The 18,932-nt window shown below is 58.0% G+C and overlaps 1 protein-coding gene across 1 annotated transcript; it reads left to right on the forward strand.

The window, feature by feature from the left end:
- The first annotated feature begins 486 nt into the window (after positions 1 to 486).
- Positions 487 to 16,887, forward strand: CYP26B1 (cytochrome P450 family 26 subfamily B member 1). Its single transcript, XM_087723711.1, is given in 10 exon segments — positions 487 to 988; positions 3,830 to 4,054; positions 12,237 to 12,512; positions 13,577 to 13,732; positions 13,911 to 13,925; positions 15,368 to 15,509; positions 15,512 to 15,633; positions 16,148 to 16,217; positions 16,220 to 16,405; positions 16,408 to 16,887. Coding segments are annotated over 10 exon segments (1,527 nt in total). The 5' UTR covers positions 487 to 784; the 3' UTR covers positions 16,539 to 16,887.
- Positions 16,888 to 18,932: the final 2,045 nt, after the last annotated feature.

Genomic DNA, 18,932 nt, shown 5'->3' on the forward strand with positions numbered 1-18,932 from the left:
CTGCCGCGGCCAGGTGAGGCGCAGCCGGCCCTACCTTAGCCTCCTCCCGCTTAGCGCCACGAGCGGAGTCGGTGGAGGCAGCGCTGGCACGCTCCAGCGCCCGGCCCGCCTCGCCCCCCCGCCCCCGCCCCCGCCTCGAAGGGGAGGGGAGGAGGGGACGACCGCCGGCCGAGCACCGGCCGCGCCGCCTCTATATAAGCGCCGCCTGCGCTCATCCCCGCAAACTGGCGCGGAACGCGGCGACTCCTCCTCCGACGGCGCCGCCAAACGGAGCTCCCGCCCGCCTCCCCCAGCCGGCCCGCCCCCCGCCCAGCACAGGCGCTCCAGGCAGCCGCTCACGTTGGACGGCGCGACCGCAGAAGCCCGCTGCAGATCCGGGCCCGGAGCCTCCAGCGCCTCGCAGCTACCGAGCCTCCCGTCTTCGGCTGAGCGGACCCCTCCGGGCGCAGTGCCCTCCTCCCGCGCCACTTTCGGCGGAGTTCTCGCCGGCGCCGCCTCTGGGCTGCAGGCTGCAGCGAGGGAACATCCGAGAGGGTCCCTTCGGGAGGACCCCGACTTTGGCCGCGCCTGCCGGGTCTTGACTCCGTCTGGTCTTCCTCCCAGGGAAAGGGGCGCCCGCCTCTCCATCTGAACACCCCGCTCTTCGGCGGGCAGCCGCGCGCGATCCCCGCAGCGTCTCGCTCGCCTCCTCGGCGCGCCCGGACGAGTCAACCTCCCGGAGTCGAATCCGGCCGCCTTCCCGCGCGGCGCTTCCGACGGTTGCGGTCCGTCCCCGGGGCGCAAGATGCTGTTCGCCGGCTTCGAGCTGCTCTCCGCGCTGGCCACCGCCGCCGCCTGCCTGGCCTCGCTGACGCTGCTGCTGGCCGTCTCGCAGCAACTGTGGCAGCTGCGCTGGGCCGCCACGCGCGACAAGAGCTGCAAGCTGCCCATCCCCAAGGGCACCATGGGCTTCCCGCTGGTGGGCGAGACCTTCCACTGGCTGCTGCAGGTAAGCGCTGCCGGCGCCGGGAAGCCCCGGGCTGGGTGTCCGCGGCGGGAGGGAGAGGCGCGACGGGACCGGGCGGCCCAAGAGCCGGGCCACCCTGGCTGGGAAGGGGGCGGCTGGCCTGAAGCGTTGCGGCTTTGAAGCTTTGGCCGTCGGTCCCAGCCCTCTCCTCGCCCCTTCCAGGCTCCATCCAACAGGTAAGGCTGAGGGGCTCGGCGGAAGCATGGAACGGATTGTCCCCTCTCCCTTCAGCGCGTAGCCCTTGCCCGCCGCCCCTCCCTCCCCCTGCTCTCCCCTCCCGGGCAATGCGCAGCGCGGGATTCCCTCTCGGCCGCCCAGCTCCAGAGCTCTTGCCGCCGCCCCACTCGGGGTTCAGCCTGCGCAGTTTGCGCCAAGCGGCACAGCCGCGAGCCTCCGAGGGTGGCGGGGAGTCCTCGAGACTTTCGTCCCGCCCCGCTCCGTCGCTCCTATGCCGGGATCGCTAATCCCTCCCCCGTCATATACCGTGCCCGCGGGACTCAGGCGGCTGCCCGGAGCAGCGCCTGCCTCCCCCCGCGTCCGCGAGCGGTTGGAATTCCTCCTTGTGTCCCCGCTACTGGGAAGCCGAAGGAAACCAGGAAGGCCGTTCTGCGGGGCGCTGGAGTCGTGGCCCTTTCCTCCTTTTCAGCCCCCTCCCCAATGACAGAAGGACCCCCTCCCTCCCTCCCTCCCTCCCTCCAGCATCTAAAGAGTTAAGCGCCGCCCCTCAATGGGACTCTTCTCAAAAGAAATCTATCCGATTTTTCTCCTCCCTTTTCCTCAAGGCTCCATCCAGGCAAAAGGAAAAAAAAAGAGAGAAAAAGTCTAGGGCTAAAAATACATTTTAAAAAAAAGTATAAATCGGAGCCCGCCGAAACCTTCCCACATAAAGGTGCCCTTTGTACAAGGATGGAAATATTGCACAAATAACCCTTTATTAATGCCACTAAAAGCACTTTTAATTATATTTACGCAGATGAAGACCCCCGGGTCACCTGAATAGCTGAACTTCACAACCGCGCTTTTGTTTTGTTTTTTTAACCCACCCCCCAACCCCAACCCTTCCCCGACCCCAACTCTCTGCCTCTGAGAGACCCCGTGCCGGGAAAGCGGGGCGCCTCTTTGGCGCGGGGAGCCTCGGCGGCCTTTCTTCCAAAAGACCGCGGGAGAAATACCCTCCTCTTTCGAGCTCTGAAAATGTGGGGGAGGACCCCGCGGGAGGTCCAGGTGCCCCCTTTTCCCTCGGGTTGCTTGCGGCTCCCTCCCTCCCTCCCTCCCTCCCTCCCTCCCTTCCCCTGGACCACACCAGCATCTGGGAAAGTGATCAGGCGTCCCGGTCTCGTGCCGCGCTTAGCCAAACATACCTGGAGATACTTATTCACCCTCCGTGGAAAGGACGAGTCGAGGGTGCGAAGGGCAGGCGGAGGAGGCTGATTTAGCAACCCCCCCCCTCAGCCGTAATCTTAGAAATTGAATCCCTTCCGCTGCTCCGCGGGTGGGGGTCTCCGTTGAGGGGATCCGGAGCCAGGCAGCCTCAGCCTGGGGGGACCGCGGTCTCCTCCCCTTCACCTGGCCCTCCCTGGGTGGGAGAGGCATTCTGTCCCCCGCCCCAAATGGGAGCTTCCCTTCCGTGTCGGGGAACTTGAGAGGCGCCTATTAGGTAGGCTTTAGTTGAAGGCAGGGGGTGGTCTCGATGGCCTTAGGGAACCCTCCTCACTCTAGTGCGCGGCCATACGCGCGAAGGGATGGGGAGGCTCTCTCCGTTGCCTCCGACGCAGCAAAGCAGAAATATCGCACCCCCCCGTCCGCCGGGGGTGTCTGTCAAATAGCGCCCACTATTTGCGTTCCAGATTCTGCCTGCCCTTCGACGACCCCAGAACCCACCGCTGACGATTTGGACAGCAACGCTGAAGCCCACCCCGGCAGCGGAGGAAACCCCCCCCCTCCCCACGTCCCCGGGAAGGGCGATCCGGGCTCTGCTTGAGCCGAGGGGAGCCCGCCGCCTCCAGGCATCGCTGGGAATGCCTGGCGTAACAAGGCGGTGCGTGTTTGCTTGTATGAGTGTGCGCGCACGCGCAGGCCTTCGGCATCCTAGACTAAGCATCCAGAAGCCCGTCTGGACAGCGATTAAAATCAGGCCTCGCACCATCCTGACGGCGCGAGAGAAGCGCTTTGCCCGTCTCAAGGTTCGGCTTCATCCACACAATTCGCTAAACTCTGGTGAGTTCGGGGTCACAAAGTTCCCTTCTCCCGCCCCGTGAATTTGTGCTCCAGCCAGGCGACCGTTTGGCTTAGCGCCCCCGCGACCTTCCGACTCAGAGGCTGCCTCGCTTCCTCGGGTCGAGGCGAGCGCTTCTGCGCCTTCGTTTGCTTTCCAGCTGGAGCAGCCGAAGGGAGGTGAAAGTCCCGCGCCTGACGGTCCCCACCGTCTTTGGGCCAGGCGGGCCGGCCCAAGAAATCCCACCCACCCAAAATCACGAACAGAAGACCCGTTTTCCACGCGCCGGACTTACACCCGTGGTCAGGGCTTCCCCTTTCCTTTCCCTCAAAGTTTAACCTTTTTGACACCCCATCCACCCGCGTGCGTGTGAACAGATGGGAGCGGGCTAAAGCTACGGGCTGAGCACGCAAGGGGGGCTCGGGTGGAAGGGGGGGGGTTGGACAGGAGTCCCGTCGCTTCAGCAGCCTTTTGCAGCCGCCGCGGGGCTCCCGTCCCGCTCCCCTTCCTCCGAGGGAAGACCGGACTGCAGGGGAAAGTGGGGGGGCGGTGGGGGCAGAGAGGCCCCGGGGGAGCTGCCAGGCTGAGCGGCCGCCTCCCTCTTGCAGGGCCCCGGCTTCCAGTCCTCGCGGCGGGAGAGGTTCGGCAACGTCTTCAAGACTCACCTGCTGGGCCGGCCGCTGATCCGCGTGACGGGCGCCGAGAACGTGCGCAAGATCCTGATGGGGGAGCACAGCCTGGTCAGCACCGAGTGGCCGCGCAGCACCCGCCTCCTCCTGGGCCCCAACACCGTGGCCAATTCCATCGGCGACGTCCACCGACACAAGCGGAAGGTAAGGGCTGCGCGCGGGCCTCTGAGCATCGGCAGAGCGCCTTGCGGGAGCGCTCGGCGGCGGGGCGGGGGTCGCCGGCTCTTCCTCGCCGGCCTCGGATGCGCCTTTGAGCGGCGATGGGCGGGGGGCGGCGGCGGCGGCGGCGGGGCTGGGTCGACCGGCAGCCCTTGGCTCCGCTCCGGGAATTCGGGAGACGCGGGAACCGGCCGAGGAGGATGGGCTTTCGGGTCCCGTGCCTCGGGGGTGAGCTGGGCGCTGTTCGGGGGCTCCTTGGGGGAGGGCAGGGAGGTCATCTTGCCGAGCGCCGTCGGGCCTTCCCTCCGGGGATACGGTGTCTCTCTGTGTGTGTGTGTGTGTGGCTGTGTGGAGGAGGGGCGCTGCGGACGGCCAGGCGTCTGGTTCGTCTCGACCTCGCCGGCGGCACGTGCCGAGGCTGAACTCTAGTAACCCTGCGGGGGGGTGGGGGCGGCGGCTTCCGACGGGCGGGGGTGCGCAAGGGCCGGAGCGGTGCTCCCCTGCCTGCCCACGGCTCCCTCGAGTGAGGGAAGGAGGGAGGGAGAGCGGGGGGGGGCTCCTGCATATCTGGAATCTCGGGTCTTCCTCGTTGGGTGAGAACTTTCTCTACCTTTGCTTAGTAGGACGTTTTTTTTGGGGGGGGGGTTGTCAGCCTTACAGCGTTCCCTGTCCAGGGAAAGTGCCATTAAAACACCCACCCACTCGCCCCTTTGGAAGAGTCAGCCGTTCCCAACAGTTCAGCTAAGTTTCTATCCCCCCTCCCATGAAGGGGGTTCTGGGGACGGTGTGCAGAGGGAGGGGGAGGGCTAGTGAAGGGGCAAAGAACTTTCAAAGGGATTGCCCCCCCCACTTTAGCCTGCTTGCATCTCCAGGGAGCAGGAGTCTTCTGATGAGATGCAAGAGAACTCTAACACAGTGTTTCTCAACCTTGGCAACTTGAAGATGTCCGGACTTCAACTCCCAAAATTCCCCAGCCAGCATTCGCTGGCTGGGGAATTCTGGGAGTTGAAGTCCGGACATCTTCAAGTTGCCAAGGTTGAGAAACACTGGACTAGACGCTAAGCGTTGTTAACCTGGGAGTTGAAGTTGCCAAGGTTGAGAAACACTGCTCTAAGGCATGTGCAGAGTTCAGGTCTTCTCTTCCAACCACATCCTCTTCCTCTCACCCTCAAATGTGAAATAGATCCTAGCCACCCCTAAGAATTTCCCCACCTGCCCACCCTCTCTGAATGAGACCCCCTCCCCGCCCGTTCCTCCCCTGTCTTCCCTGTGCCTGGACTAGAGCTTCCCCCTTGGGGAAGGGGTGGGGGCAGCCCCAAAGGCTTGGCCCTTTCCTTGGGGAGAGCAGAAGGGGCCAGCTGGGGGTCTGGACTGTGGGCGGGGCAGCCTTGGGACCCCTCCTGCGCCAGCCCTGCCCTTCCCCTCCCCAGCAGCCTCAGACCCCAGCCACTTAGGCAGCCCTTGAGGTGAGCCCAGCTTTGGCCCCTCTTTGAGAAAACTCAGCCCCCCACTCCAATGGTCTGGCTGACGTCCTTTCACCCCGAGGAGGCTGGGGTCCTACCGAGAGACGGCTGCGCTTGGCTTCCTGTGCCCCCCCTGGAGTTGCTAGAAGCACATCTGGCCATCTTCCAGGGGGGGGTCCTTCTTCACTGTCTCCCCACCACAAGCCCCTGGTCAGGCTGAGCCTGGGGAAAGATGGGCTGAAGGTCCCCCCAGAAGCCTCTGTGGCTGACGGGGGGGCTTGGACTGGTCTCCCCCTCTCCCTTAACTGAGCCTCCTTTTAGGAAGGCAGCCAGAGGGTCTCCTGCTTGAGGGGGGGGGGCATGAGTCTCTTCTGAAAAAGCCTCCAGTGATGGAGCAGCCACAACATCTGGTGGCAAGGAGTTCCGCTGGCGAATGGTCCCAATGTCAGGAAGTTTCTCCTTAGTTCCCGGTTGCTTATCTCCTGGATGAGTTTCCACCCGTTGTTTCTTCTCCTCCTGCCCTCGGGGGGCTTTGGGGAATAAATTGACCCCCCCTCTTCTTTGGGCAGCCCCTCTGCTCTTCCTTTTCATGCAGCTGGAGATGTCCGAGTCCTTTCAGCCTCTTTCATCCTCCTGGCTGCTCTCATCTCCGACTGGCCTGGGAGGCAGAAACCGGAAGGGCTCCGGTGGAATCTGTGGCCCCAACACCGCATTCAAAGGCCAAAGCTTCCCAGAGCCTCCCTGGGGTTTCCTGCCGAGATGCTCTGTGGCCCCTGCAGCAGTCGGGCTGGGAGGGGCTCAGGAAGCAGGGAGGTGAGCCACAGAATGGGACTCGCCTCAGATTATGACCATCCATTCAGCCATTCTTCAAAGCCATGCCTTCGCTGGATGGATGCGCCTTACACCTGGTCCTCAAAGTTATGGCGGTTGCAGCATCACTATGGCCATAGGTAGCTGCCCACCCTTACAGCTGTTGGGGTGTGCCTATCCCCCCCCATCTCAGGTATTTTGGCCATGGGGGGGGGCTTGGTAGAAGCTCTGAGGCAGCGGTGCCAGTTTAAAAGTGCTGTACTCCCCCCCCCAGTGCCCCCAGGATTGTCTAGGAGGACCCTCGTGTCAAGTGGCCGAAAGGGAAGAGATGGGGAGGAGATGGGTGGGGAGTTCGAGAGTCACTGACCCCAGAAGAAAGGAGGCAGGGAGAGGGCTGGGGGTGGGGTGGGGATCAAGCTGGGAATAGCTTGGATGGGGATTGAGTCCTCGCTTAATTATTAAATATGGGGATTGCTGGTTTATTTTATTTTATTTTTATTTATTTATCAAATTTATCTGCTGCGCGTCTCGTCATGAGGCCATTGTTAAAGGAGGCAGTCCTGCTTTGTGACTGCTTCGCTTAGTGACGGAAGTTCCGACCCTGATTACCCCCATTAATTGGGGGGCTCCTTGTGGGGAGCACATTCACCGTCGTCCTCTCTTCAAAAGCCTCTGCAAGACCACAATCGAGCCCCAGATTTCTGTTGCTAAGCGAGATAACTGTTAAGTGAATTTCGCTCCTTTTTAAGACCGCTCTTCCTTGAGTTGTTAAGTGAATCCCCGCAGTTGTTAAATTAATCCCACGGTTGTTAAGCAAATCTCGCTCTCCCCATTGACTTCGCTTGTCAGACGGTCGCAAAAGGGGATCACACGACCCTGGGACACTGTGACCGACATAAATATGAGTCAGTCGCCAAGGGTCTAAATTTTGACCACGTGATTGTGGAGATGCTGCAACCGTCATAAGTGTGAAAAATGGCCAGGTCAATTTTTTCAGTGTTGTAACTTCGAATGGATCTATGTGGACGACTACCTGTAATTCAACGTTTTTCGGATGTTAGCCTTGTGGCCACCTGGATCAGGTGTGCTGGCTAAGTCCCAGAGTCCTTCAGGATTGGGCGGCCTATAAATTTATTAAATTCAATTCAATTAATACCATCCCACCTGGGGCTGATTCCCTGCCAGATGCCAGCCCTGGTCTTGCTCAGGAGCAGAGCCCGCCTCCTTCCTTGGACTCTCCTTTCCTGGCTACCTGACAGGTGTGTCTTGACACCTGGCCTCCTCTCACCAGCCCTGCCTGCTTGCTACGTTGCTGTTGGCAGGGCGATGCTCTGCGGTTGGCTGAGAAGTGCCCCCCAAAATGCCCGCCTGCTAAATCCTGCCGGCTCCTTCGAAGCCCCGGATTCGCCCTCGGGCCCAAAGAAATTGCAGCTCAGGAAGAGCCTGTTGTCCTCTGGTGCTGCCAGCAGGGCTGGTGTTGACTTTGGTTCGATGCCCCCCCTTCACAGCACCCGTTGCTTGCGCAGAGTCGGGCTGAATCACCTGCAGCCAACAACTGGGGGGGGGGTGATTTGCTTGGTGCCAGTCTGGACATCTGACCTCTCCCGGGTGTGTGTGTGTCTCTCCCTTCTCCCCCCCCGAAACAGCGCAGCGCAAGCGAGGCTCCTCCGAGGCCTCCAGCAAAGGCTCGGGGCCGCGCATACCTGGCGTGCTTGGCGCATCCGGCAGCCCAGACAGCAGCCGAGGAAGAATTCCCCGCTGGAGGAGAGGCGCAAAGCCGGGAAATATCCGGTTTTCATTCCAGGCTGGGGAGAGGGGGGGGTTGCCCTGCCCCTCTACCCGGGATGAACTTGCAAGCGGTGGGTGGTGGGGGCAGCGTGACCCCTCCCCCCTTGGCCTGAGAAGGTATGGGGGGCTTCCTCAAAGGGGCAGAAAGAGGGGAAGGGGTTGGGCGCCTGGGGAGGGGGCCTTTGAGCCTGGCGTTCGGGCTCCTGTGGAAGGGGAGTCCAGCCCCTCCCCTCCTATTCTATCCTCCTCCTCCTCCTGCCAACCCACTCCCCTTCCATCACTGGTGATGTTAGCTAGTTGGGCAATGAAACGTCTGCAAGGAATTCTTCCTTCTCCCCCTTCCTCCCCCACCCGTGTGTGGTGTGTGTGTGAGTGTGAGTGTGTGTTTGTGCAAAAGGAGGTAGTGAGGCTCGCTGGCACTATTGCCACCAAAAGGGAGCTGGTGCTGCTGCTGGTGGCCCTGCCACTCAGGCCATCTGGACTTGCTGGTGGCTCCATTCCTTTCCCTGCCCGGTTTTCCTCCTTTGCACCCAGACCTCCCTCCCTCCCTCCCTCCCTCCCTCCCTCGGGGCGCAGTCAGGCGGCAGACCCCTACAGCCAAGCCCAAGACATGTGGAAAAGACATCAAGGACCAGCTAGGAAAAACCACCGCCGTCTCTGCAAGCTTCCTGGAGGACTTTCTGAGCCCAATTCTCACACGAAGTACCAACACGCGGGCATGCACGCGGGTTGCTTTTCAAACGCTTGGATCTGGGTCTGAACGGGCAAATAGTTGCAACTGGGAAGCCGCCTTTTCCAGCCTTTTGTGCCCTCCTGCCTGCCTCAGAGATGCTCCTGGGTGTAAATTGGCCAGGATCCGAGAAGCTGTGTGGGAATCTGGGCACCTTCTCGCCTTTCCTGTGCCTCTTGGATCATGAGGTCTAGTCACTTGAAGATCCAACGCCCGGGCGGTGGGCGTTGTGGGTTCCTCGAGACGGGTCTCCTTGTTCCGGAGTTTAAATGCCCAGCCCGGCGATTTAAAAGTCGGAGTTAAGCCGATGCAGCCCGCGGGACCTTCCCTCCTGTCCCCCGCCCGCAAAGAGGGAGAATTGGCGCCACCCCCCCACCCCCCCGTTTTCTGCAGGATGGTTTCTGCGGGATCGCGCGCTGCTTCCAGCTGGGAAGCTGCGGAACGCAGGCGGGAGGTCGCTAGAGGGCGCCGGGCGTCAGCCGCCGCTCGGCCGCGGTATTTCTCTCGGGGCAGCCGGGGCAGAGAGCCGGGGAAGTCCGCCGGTCTTGCGCGAGTCGGGCGGGGAGCTCGGGGGCCTCCTCGGTCGCCCCTCGGAAGAGGCCTGGGAGCCTTGCAGCCCCCCCCCCCCCCTGCGAGAGCTCCTGAGCCGGGCTCCCTCCTTCGGGTGCCCCTTTCCCCCTTCGCTCCTTGCCGCCGGAGGACAACGGAGCGCGACGGCTGATCTTCCCAAGGAGGAGACCCCTCGGATCCCCCGCCGGCACACGAGAGTTGGCGGGCCACGAGAAAGCAGCCCTCTGTGCATGGCAGAGGCTGCCTTCCTTTCACACCGTCCCAAAGGCGCTTTTTTCAAGAAGACGCTGGACTTTCTGGTTTTCCTTTGAAGACGTTTCGCTTCTCACCCAAGGCGCTTTTCCAGTTCTGAGTGAGAAAAACCAGAAACTCCAGCTGCCTTTTTTGGGAGGGGGAGCATCTTTGAACAACCTGAGGCGCCCCACAGACTTTCACGCCCAGGTTGTCACTTGTCAGCCAAGCCCAACTCGCGAACGGGGGGACCGCGGCTGGGCCCAGGTCGGCCGGCCCTCCGTGCAAAGGCTCCCCCCGACCTGCTCCCCAGGACCCGCCCCTCCTCCTGTGCCTGGGCTGCGGCGCCCCCCAACCCCGGAACCTCCGGGTCCCGTCTGGTGAAGCCGCCCTTGTTCATGCCGAGACGGGGAAAACCCGCGGCTGTTATTTGACTAAACAAAACTTTCGCGAGAGGCGCCTCGCATGTGAAATGCAGGACAGCCTCCAGGAAACCAGCGTTTTGCACACAGGTCCCCCCCTCGTGTGTGTGTGTGTGTGTGTGTGTGTGTGTGTGTGTGTGTTGCTTGGGAGGTTCCCCCTTGCACGCTGGTCGCTCTGCCTTCCACCGAGGAGTGCAGGGCTCCCTTCCCGAATTCAGATCCCCCCCCCCCGTCCCTCCTTCCCCGACGTGAGCCGGATGCCACCGCCCCGCCTGACCTTGGCGCGTGCTCCCTGCTGCTGGAGCCGGAGGGAGGGGGAGGAAGGGGGGGCTCCGGCCCGGCTCTGCACGTGCAAGTTAATCAAAAGTAAGCAAACACTCTTTTTCCGCCTGGCCTCCTGGAGGAGGAGGGGGGCGGCGGCAGGGCAGGCCGTCAGCAGCCCAGAGGATCTCCTCCTCCTCCTCCCCCCGGCTGCTGCTCCTGGAGATGCTACTACTTCGACGTGCCCTCTTCCCCCCCCCCTGCTAGCGAGGCCCCCCTGGCACTTTACCTTGGCAGAGGAGGAGGCGAGCTGCGCGAGGCTGGCTGGGCCGAGGCTGGGCTGTGCAGGCGGGGAGACCGAACGGTGCCTGGGACCCTCGCAGGGGTGGGATGCCCAGACGATGCCCAAGCTGGACATCCCCAGAGACACCTGGACTCCCGCCCTGGGGGAACCAGAGGAGGCAGGCAAAGGAGGACGGGGCCAATGCCCTGATCGAGAAGCCCTCCCAAGCTTTGCCAGCCTCAGTGGCTCCCTGGTCTTGTGGTTTCCTTGCAGAGGTTTCATTACCCATCAGGGCACTGATGATGTTCCCTAACTGGGTCATGAAACGTCTGCAAGAAAACAACGAATCTCAGAGAGAACCAAGGACCCCACAGTCCTCCTCCTCCTCCTCCTCTCCCTTCTAGCACTGATGATATTATCCAGTTGGGTCATGAAGTGTCTGCAAGAAAACCACCCAGCTCCGAGAGCACCAAGGAGCCCACAGATCGGTTCAGTGCCATAAATGGCAGCGTTGGCACACGGGGGGCAGAAATGTGACCTGCCTTGGTTGGGGCATTGGCCCTCTTTATGGTCAAGCAAACCCTGTCAAATAAACCTGGTTTTCATATAAGCCATCAACCATGTTGTGGAAGCCACAGCGATTGAAGCTGTGGGGGCCCTGAACCCAAGTGTGTCCTGCAGGGATGGAAAACCCTCAAGGGTGGGCCAAGAGTTGTGCAAAGTCTCTCTGCTCCGTGGGCCCCCTGGAAGAACACAGACTAGGCCTCCTCCGAATTCCATCCGCCGGCCAGTGTCGACTGGCGACTAGCCGGAGGAGAGCCTTCTCTGTGGCTGCTCCGACCCTCTGGAACGAACTCCCCGTGGAGATTCGAACCCTCACCACCCTCCAGGCCTTCCGCAAAGCCCTTAAAACCTGGCTGTTCCGACAGGCCTGGGGCTAAAGATTGGCTGCCCCCTTTCGAATGGTATGATTGTTGCGCTTTTTAACTATGTATTGTTTTGTGTTGTTGTTAAACTGTCTGTATCCCCCCTTCCCTTCTTTGAGTTGTGAGCCACCCTGAGTCCCCTTAGGGAAAAGGGCGGCATACAAATGAAATAAAACTCTAAAACTCTAAACAGAACATAGAATGGCAGAGTTTGAAGGGCCCTTGGAGGTCTTCTAGTCCAACCCTCTGCCCATGGCAGGAGATCCTATACTTATACCATTTCGGGCTTTCTTTGGGATTGATGGGATGGGTACTTGTGGTCATAGAAAGAATAACAGAATAACATAACAGAATATTCCAGGAGTTAGAAGGGGCCTCGGAGGTCATCTAGTCCAACCCCCTAAAGCAGGGAGACCCTATAGTACCATTTCAGCCAAACGGCTAATTTCTTCTGAAAAACTTCCAGTATTGGAACAACCACAACTTCTGGAAGCAAGTTGTTCCACTGGCTAATCTCGCTTTGCTCTGCTTTTCCCCTCTAGGCCTTTTGGTGAGGTGGGGGTCGGATCCTGCAGGAGTTTGGGGGGGAGGGGGGAATCCCTGAACCATGAAATGGCATCACGGTGACGACCAGGTCAGCCTCTCCCTTCTTAGTCCAATGCTCTCTCCTTCCTGCACTTCAGGTGTTCTCCAAAATCTTCAGCCACGAAGCTCTGGAAAGCTACCTGCCCAAGATCCGGCTGGTGATCCAGGAGACCCTGAGGGCCTGGGGCAGGAACCCCGAGCCCATCAACGTCTACCACGAAGCCCAGAAGCTCACCTTCCACATGGCCATCCGGGTCCTTCTGGGGTTCCGGATCCCAGACGGGGAGCTCGGCCAGATGTTCGAAGTCTACCAGCAGTTCGTGGAGAACGTCTTCTCCTTACCTGTGGACCTGCCCTTCAGCGGCTACCGTAAGGTAAGAAAGGGTGGGGCAGAAACTTAGGGGCTTCACCTGTGCTGGACCAACTCCTGGCCTTGTTAAACTGAGGGGCGTTTGCCAGGCTCTCTCCCTGCCCAAAAACCCCATCGGGAAGTCTGGTCCGACCCTGGGAGACGTTTTGCATCCTTGGAGGCAACTCCTGATGGGTCCAAATGGGGGAAATGGGGGTGGGGGATTTTGGTTCTTGTAGTTTAGATGGTTCCACCACAAAACCGCGGTAGACAAAAGCGCGCTCGACGAAAGCGCGTACGTGACATCATCACAGTGCGACGAAAACATCGCGCTGTGATCGATAAATGTAAAATTAAAGCGAAAACCTTACCCTAACCCCCCCAAACCTAACCCTAACCCTAACCCTAAACCTAACCCTTAACCTAACCCTAAATCTAACCCTAAACCTAACCTTAACTTAACCCTAACCCTAACCCTAACCCTAACCCTAACCCTAACCCTAACCCTAACCCTAACCCTTAACCTAACCCTAACCCTAACCCTAACCCTAAACCTAACCGTTAACCTAACGCTAAACCTAACGCTAACCTTTAACCTAACGCTAAACGTAACCCTAACGCTCTAAACCTAACCCTAACCCTTAACCTAACCCTAACCCTAACCCTAACCCTTACCTTTATGTGAATCGGCTTGCTTTAATTTTATTTTTATTTCAATTTTTAATTTTTTTCGTCGCGCTGTGATGACGTCACGTACGCGCTTTCGTCGAGCGCGCTTTTTGTGGACCGCGGTTTTGACGGGTCACGATTCTAGATGCTTTTAGGGCAGGAATGTCCAATCTTGGCAAGTTTAAAATTTGTGGACTCCAACTCCCAGAATTCTGGGAATTGAAGTCCAGAAGCTTTGAAGCTGCTGAGGTTGGACCCCCCCCCTGTTTCAGAAGGTTCAACACAGGAGAGATGTCCGGCTGTCACCCCCACTGAGAGCCCTGCAGATGTGGCTGGGGGGGGACTCTGGGTTCTCAAAGGCTCAACCCAGCAGGAGGGGGCATGGGAGCGACCTGATGCCGGGTGTCCTTTTTCCGTTAGGGGATTCGTGCCAGGGAGATCTTGCAGAAGGGCTTAGAAAAAGCCATCCGGGAGAAGCTGCAGAACGCCCACGAGAAAGACTACCTCGACGCCCTGGACCTCCTGATCGAAAGCGGCAAAGAACACGGCAAAGAACTCACCATGCAGGAGCTGAAGGTACCGGTGCCACTTCTCTCTCTGGCCACTGGGGGTGCTAGACTCCCCTTCTCTGCCCAATGCGTAGAACAGGATACAACGGTGTTTCTCAACCTTGGCAACTTGAAGATGTCCGGGACTTCAACTCCCAGAATTCCCCAGCCAGCGAATGCTGGCTGGGGAATTCTGGGAGTTGAAGTCCGGACATCTTCAAGTTGCCAAGGTTGAGAAACACTGGACTAGACGCTAAGCGTTGTTAACCTGGGAGTTGAAGTCCGGACATCTTCAAGTTGCCAAGGTTGAGAAACACTGGACTAGACGCTAAGCGTTGTTAACCTGGGAGTTGAAGTCTGGACATCTTCAAGTTGCCAAGGTTGAGAAACACTGGGCTAGAATAACAGAACTGGAAGGGACCCCCGGGGTCTTCTAGTCCAACCCCCTACACTTTTCCAAAGTCTCTTTTTTTGTAACGGGGTGACCCAAACTGGATGCAGGATTCCAGGTGTGGCCTTCCTAAGGCTTTATAAAGCATTGCCGAGGCTTCATGTGTTTTGATTTGATGCCTCTGTTTATGCAGCCAAGGATTGTATTGGCTTTTTTGGCTGTTGTTGGGATATTACTGGCTCGTGTTTAAGGGATCGTCCACTCGGGCTCCAGGGTCCCCGTCGCAGTGGCTGTGTTTGGGGCCAGGTCTCACCTAATCTGCACTCTCCCACTCTCACGGGCCTTCCGAAAGGCTACCAAAACCTGGCTATTCCAGCAGGCCTGGGGCTGTTCACCGCATGTATGAGGTCCAGCCCCGCCTAGATTGAGTGTATGAAGTGATTTTTTAGCTGTAAATGTGTTTTTATTTTCCATTTTTCATTTTCATACAGTCACATATATACTGTGCATAACCGGGGCCATATAACATTAAACAATAAACACAGCCATTCCTCTTGTCGGCAATACCCCCCAGAATAGAAACCCAATGTACCTCTTCGACCCTCCATACACCCTTTCTTTCGCCCCCCTCCAACTTCCCTTCTTCCCTCCATCCTTTCCCCTCTACCCTATTTCCCCTCCCCCTCTATCACTCCTCTCTCCCAGTACACTCCCTCCCTTCCTTCTCACCCTCCCTCCAGTCCTCTCTCCCACCCTCTCTACCCCTCTTTCTTCTATCCCTCTACTCCTCCCTTCGGTGTATTTCTACTATCTATCAATATATTCAGCTTCCTATTTTTACAGTGGAATTAAAGAGCAACAGTATACAAGTGCAGTCGCGTTACTTTAAAATCTAACACATACTATATATCCCCCCCTCCCCCCTCCCCCCTAACACCCCACCTCCCTTCCCCCCCCGACTTCCCAGAGCCCGTACACGGTATAGGTTATGAAGTGATTTTTTAATCTGTTTTTTATTCTCTCTATTTTAATTTTTTATTTTTGAAATGCATTGCTGTAAGCCGCCCGGAGTCCTTCGGGATTGGGCGGCCTATAAATTTATTAAACAGTTAAACTTGGACCTCTGGTTTTTCCTGCCCAGGTGTAAAACCTGGCTCTTCTCCACATTTATTGTCATGTTGTCGGATAGGACGACATCTCTGGGCTCTAAGGAGCTCAACCCGCCAGCCCTGGCTCACGCAGCCTCTCTTTGCCCTAGGATGGCACCTGGAGCTGATCTTCGCTGCTTATGCCACCACCGCCAGTGCCAGCACCTCTCTGGTTATGCAGCTGCTGAAGCACCCGGCGGTCCTGGAGAAGCTCCACGAAGAGCTGAAGAACAAGGGCCTCCTGCACAACGGCTGCCTCTGCGAGGGGCCCTTCGGCTGGAGACCATCCACGGCCTCCGGTACCTGGACTGCGTCATCAAGGAGGTGCTCCGGCTTTTCACCCCCATTTCGGGGGGCTACCGGACGGTGCTGCAGACCTTTGAGCTGGATGTGAGTATAGGAGGACCTTGTGCGAAGCCGCCTCCCCTGGAGCTTCCAGGGCAAATCTTTCTCAGCCTTTAAGAGGTCCGGACTTCAACTCCCAGAATTCCCCAGCCGCAAAGAACCCTGGGAGCCAAAGTCCACACCTCTTAAAGGAGCCAAGGCTGAGAAACACTGACCCAGGTTTACATGAATTGGGAGACAAGACTCCAAGGGATACAAGGGGCCACCCTATGACACTGATGACATTCCCTAGTTGGGTCATGAAATGTTGGAAAGAAAACCACCAAGCTCAGAGAGTCCAAGAACCCCGTGTTTCTCCTCCTCCTCCTCCTCCTCTCCCTTCTAGCACTGATGACGTTCCCTAATTGGGTCATGAGGCGTGTGATGGGACATCTGGAGTTTCCGAGGACTTGGGGTTCCCCTGAAGCAGCCCCTCCTGCAGCAGCCTCCTAGGAGAGCCTTCTGGGGGGACACTCTCTCTCTGTGCCCCCCCCTGACAATCCCTCTCCTGTTTCTCCAGGGCTTCCAGATCCCCAAAGGGTGGAGCATCATGTACAGCATCCGAGACACTCACGACACGGCGCCCGTCTTCAAGACGTGGACGCCTTCGACCCCGACCGCTTCAGCCAGGAGCGCAGCGAAGACAAGGATGGCCGCTTCCACTACCTGCCCTTCGGCGGAGGGGTACGGACCTGTCTGGGGAAGCACCTGGCCAAGCTCTTCCTCAAAGTGCTGGCCATCGAGCTGGCCAGTACGATCCGATTCGAACTGGCCACCAGGACTTTCCTCCGGTGACTCTGGTGCCGGTGGTCCACCCGGTCGATGGACTCAAGGTCAAGTTCTTCGGCCTGGATTCCAACCAGAACGAGATCTTGACAGAGAGAGAGGCCCTGCTGGGGGCCACCGTGTAGGCCGAGGGCTCCTCTGGGCTGGCCAGGTGGAAGGGGCCGGAGCGGAGAGGGGGAAGGAAGAAGCTCGGCCCACCGCTCGCGAGGGAGGAGGCCGGACCTCGGTGGACACATTTGGCAAAGCCGCCTCCAGGGAAGGGCCAAAAACTGTGCGGGTGTTTTACTCTGGGGGCGAACAGCGGATTTCTCCCTCGCGGCTTCTCTTCGGTTTGTGTTTGAACACCGGCGAGAAGCGAATTGTGTTGACCATAATCAGCGTATGTATGTGTGTGTGTATGTATGTATGTATATACACGTACTTCCAAGGGTTAATCAGGCAGTGTCATCCCACGGCAGTTGGGGACTCTTCTTGTCTTTGCCATCCAAAATGGCCGAGGGAATCCCCGGAGGGCCCCTGGGGGGGCAGGAGGGGTGGGAGGAGCCCTCCAGGCGGGCAAGCTTGGGCTCAGGCATAAGGGCAGCACCCAGGAAGGGAGGGGACCAGGAAGATGGCTGGGGATGGAATCCCCACGTTTTTGGCAGGGCAGGAGACTCCAGGCACTTTGGCAAAGCTTTGAGGTGGGGCCTGGGGTCTGCACAGCTGCCCTCAAAGCTCAGAGGAGTCTCAGCTTCTCTTGGGTCGTCTTCTTGGTGGCCCCCACCCCGGGCTCAGCCCGATCTTCCTGAGGAGCCCACGCCTGATCCAAGGAGGTCACGGGAGGCTGTCAGCTTCCTTGCTCCCCTTGTCTCCCTGCAAGCCCCCCTCCACAGTGAGGGCGGCCTTGGGCTCCCTCCCCAGAGAGACTTGAAGGCCTTCTTGGAGTCTTCTCAATCCCAAGACCGGCAATTTTTCCTTTGCCACAAGAGGCTCCGGAAGATTTTTGACAAGGGGAGTTTTATATCCAGCAATCTCTGTCCCGGAGGGGCCCTTGGTGGTCTCTGAGGTGGGTCGTTTCCTTGGAGGCGTTTCATCGCCTAACTAGGTAACATCATCCGTGCTAGTGGGAGGTGGGGTTTGCTTGTAAACGCGCTCTCTACCAGCACTGATGATGTTACCTAGTTAGGTAAAATGAAAGATTTGCAAGAAAACACCCAAGGACTCCTCATTTCAACCCCCAGCTGCAAATATTCTCCTTGACCGGTCTATCCATATACATGCATGCATTTTATTTAGTCCGGGATAACTCCTGTTTGATTGACCGCTCCTAGCTAATATAAGTTGACTAAAAATGAATGAAATGAAATATTAAAATGTTACTGCAGTGGATTTGCAGAATGAAGCCACTTTCGGAGACTCAGAATCTGTGTTTGTCTTGCGTTTCCTTTGATGGCTTAGCCTAGTTCCTGTTGGCGCGATTATTTTATACAAGAAAAGTGGTGGGTTCGTTTTTGTCTGAGTTTATAAACTATAAGTATTATTTTTGTTATTAAGTCAGAATGGATATTTAGTATAATAATGTTGCTGTCTCAAATGTGTGTTATTTAGTAAAATATGAATGATTCCACCGCTTTGCTTTTTTTCTTTCATTCTTTATGGCAGGGTTCCCAAACTTGGCAACTTTAAGACTTGTGGACTTCAACTCCCAGAATTCTCCAGCCAGCTCTGCAGAGCTGGCTGGAGAATTCTGGGAGTTGAAGTCCACAAGTCTTAAAGTTGCCAAGTTTGGGAACCCCTGCTTTATGGCAAACTTGTCTGTTGAGAAATGGAGCCACACCTGGTGTGTGTGTGTATGTGTGTGTGTGTGTGTGTGTGTGCAGAGGGAGGGGCGGCAGAAGCCTCTTGTGCAATTCCCTACAACACAAACCTTGTGTGCAGAATTTGTGCCAGGCTACTTCCCATGAGCTGCGCTGAGTTTAATATTAAATTAAATAAGCACCTATTGTGTGGGGATGCATTTCAGTGCTGTGTGTGTCTTGTGTCCTGCGGCTTTTCATGTGTCTGTAATATGGGGGTCAGCCCACCCTGACCGACCCCCCCTTTCCAGCCTCCCACCCCCCCCTTGGCGAGGAACAGTCCCAGGATGCCACATCTCTGCCTCTCTCCAGGTGCCCCCTGGGGGGGGGGGGGGTTCGCAGGTCATCAAGGACATCTTTGTGGGTGGATCCGCACCTGTGACTGGGGTGGGGAGAGGAGGGAAGCGTGTTGTGTGTTGTGTGACCTTGTTAAAAAAAATAATCCATGTGGCTGTTTTATAGATTTCCATCATCATCTTCATCTTAATAATAAAAAAAATGAATTTAACCCCTTTAGTGTCGTTGCTTCTTGGATGTGTACAGCTGCCACGTTGGAAAAGACTCTTGAGATCTCCCCTGGACTGCAAGGAGATCCAATCAGCCGATCCTAAAGGAAATCCTTTGGAAGGGCAGATCCTGAAGCCGAATCAACAATATTTGGCCACCTAAGGAGAAGAGAGAAGT

This window comes from Thamnophis sirtalis, unplaced genomic scaffold (genome assembly GCF_051295495.1).
Source record: "Thamnophis sirtalis isolate CommonGarterSnake01/CBP01778 unplaced genomic scaffold, rThaSir2_p1.2 scaffold_10, whole genome shotgun sequence".
Taxonomy (NCBI): Eukaryota; Metazoa; Chordata; class Lepidosauria; order Squamata; family Natricidae; genus Thamnophis; species Thamnophis sirtalis.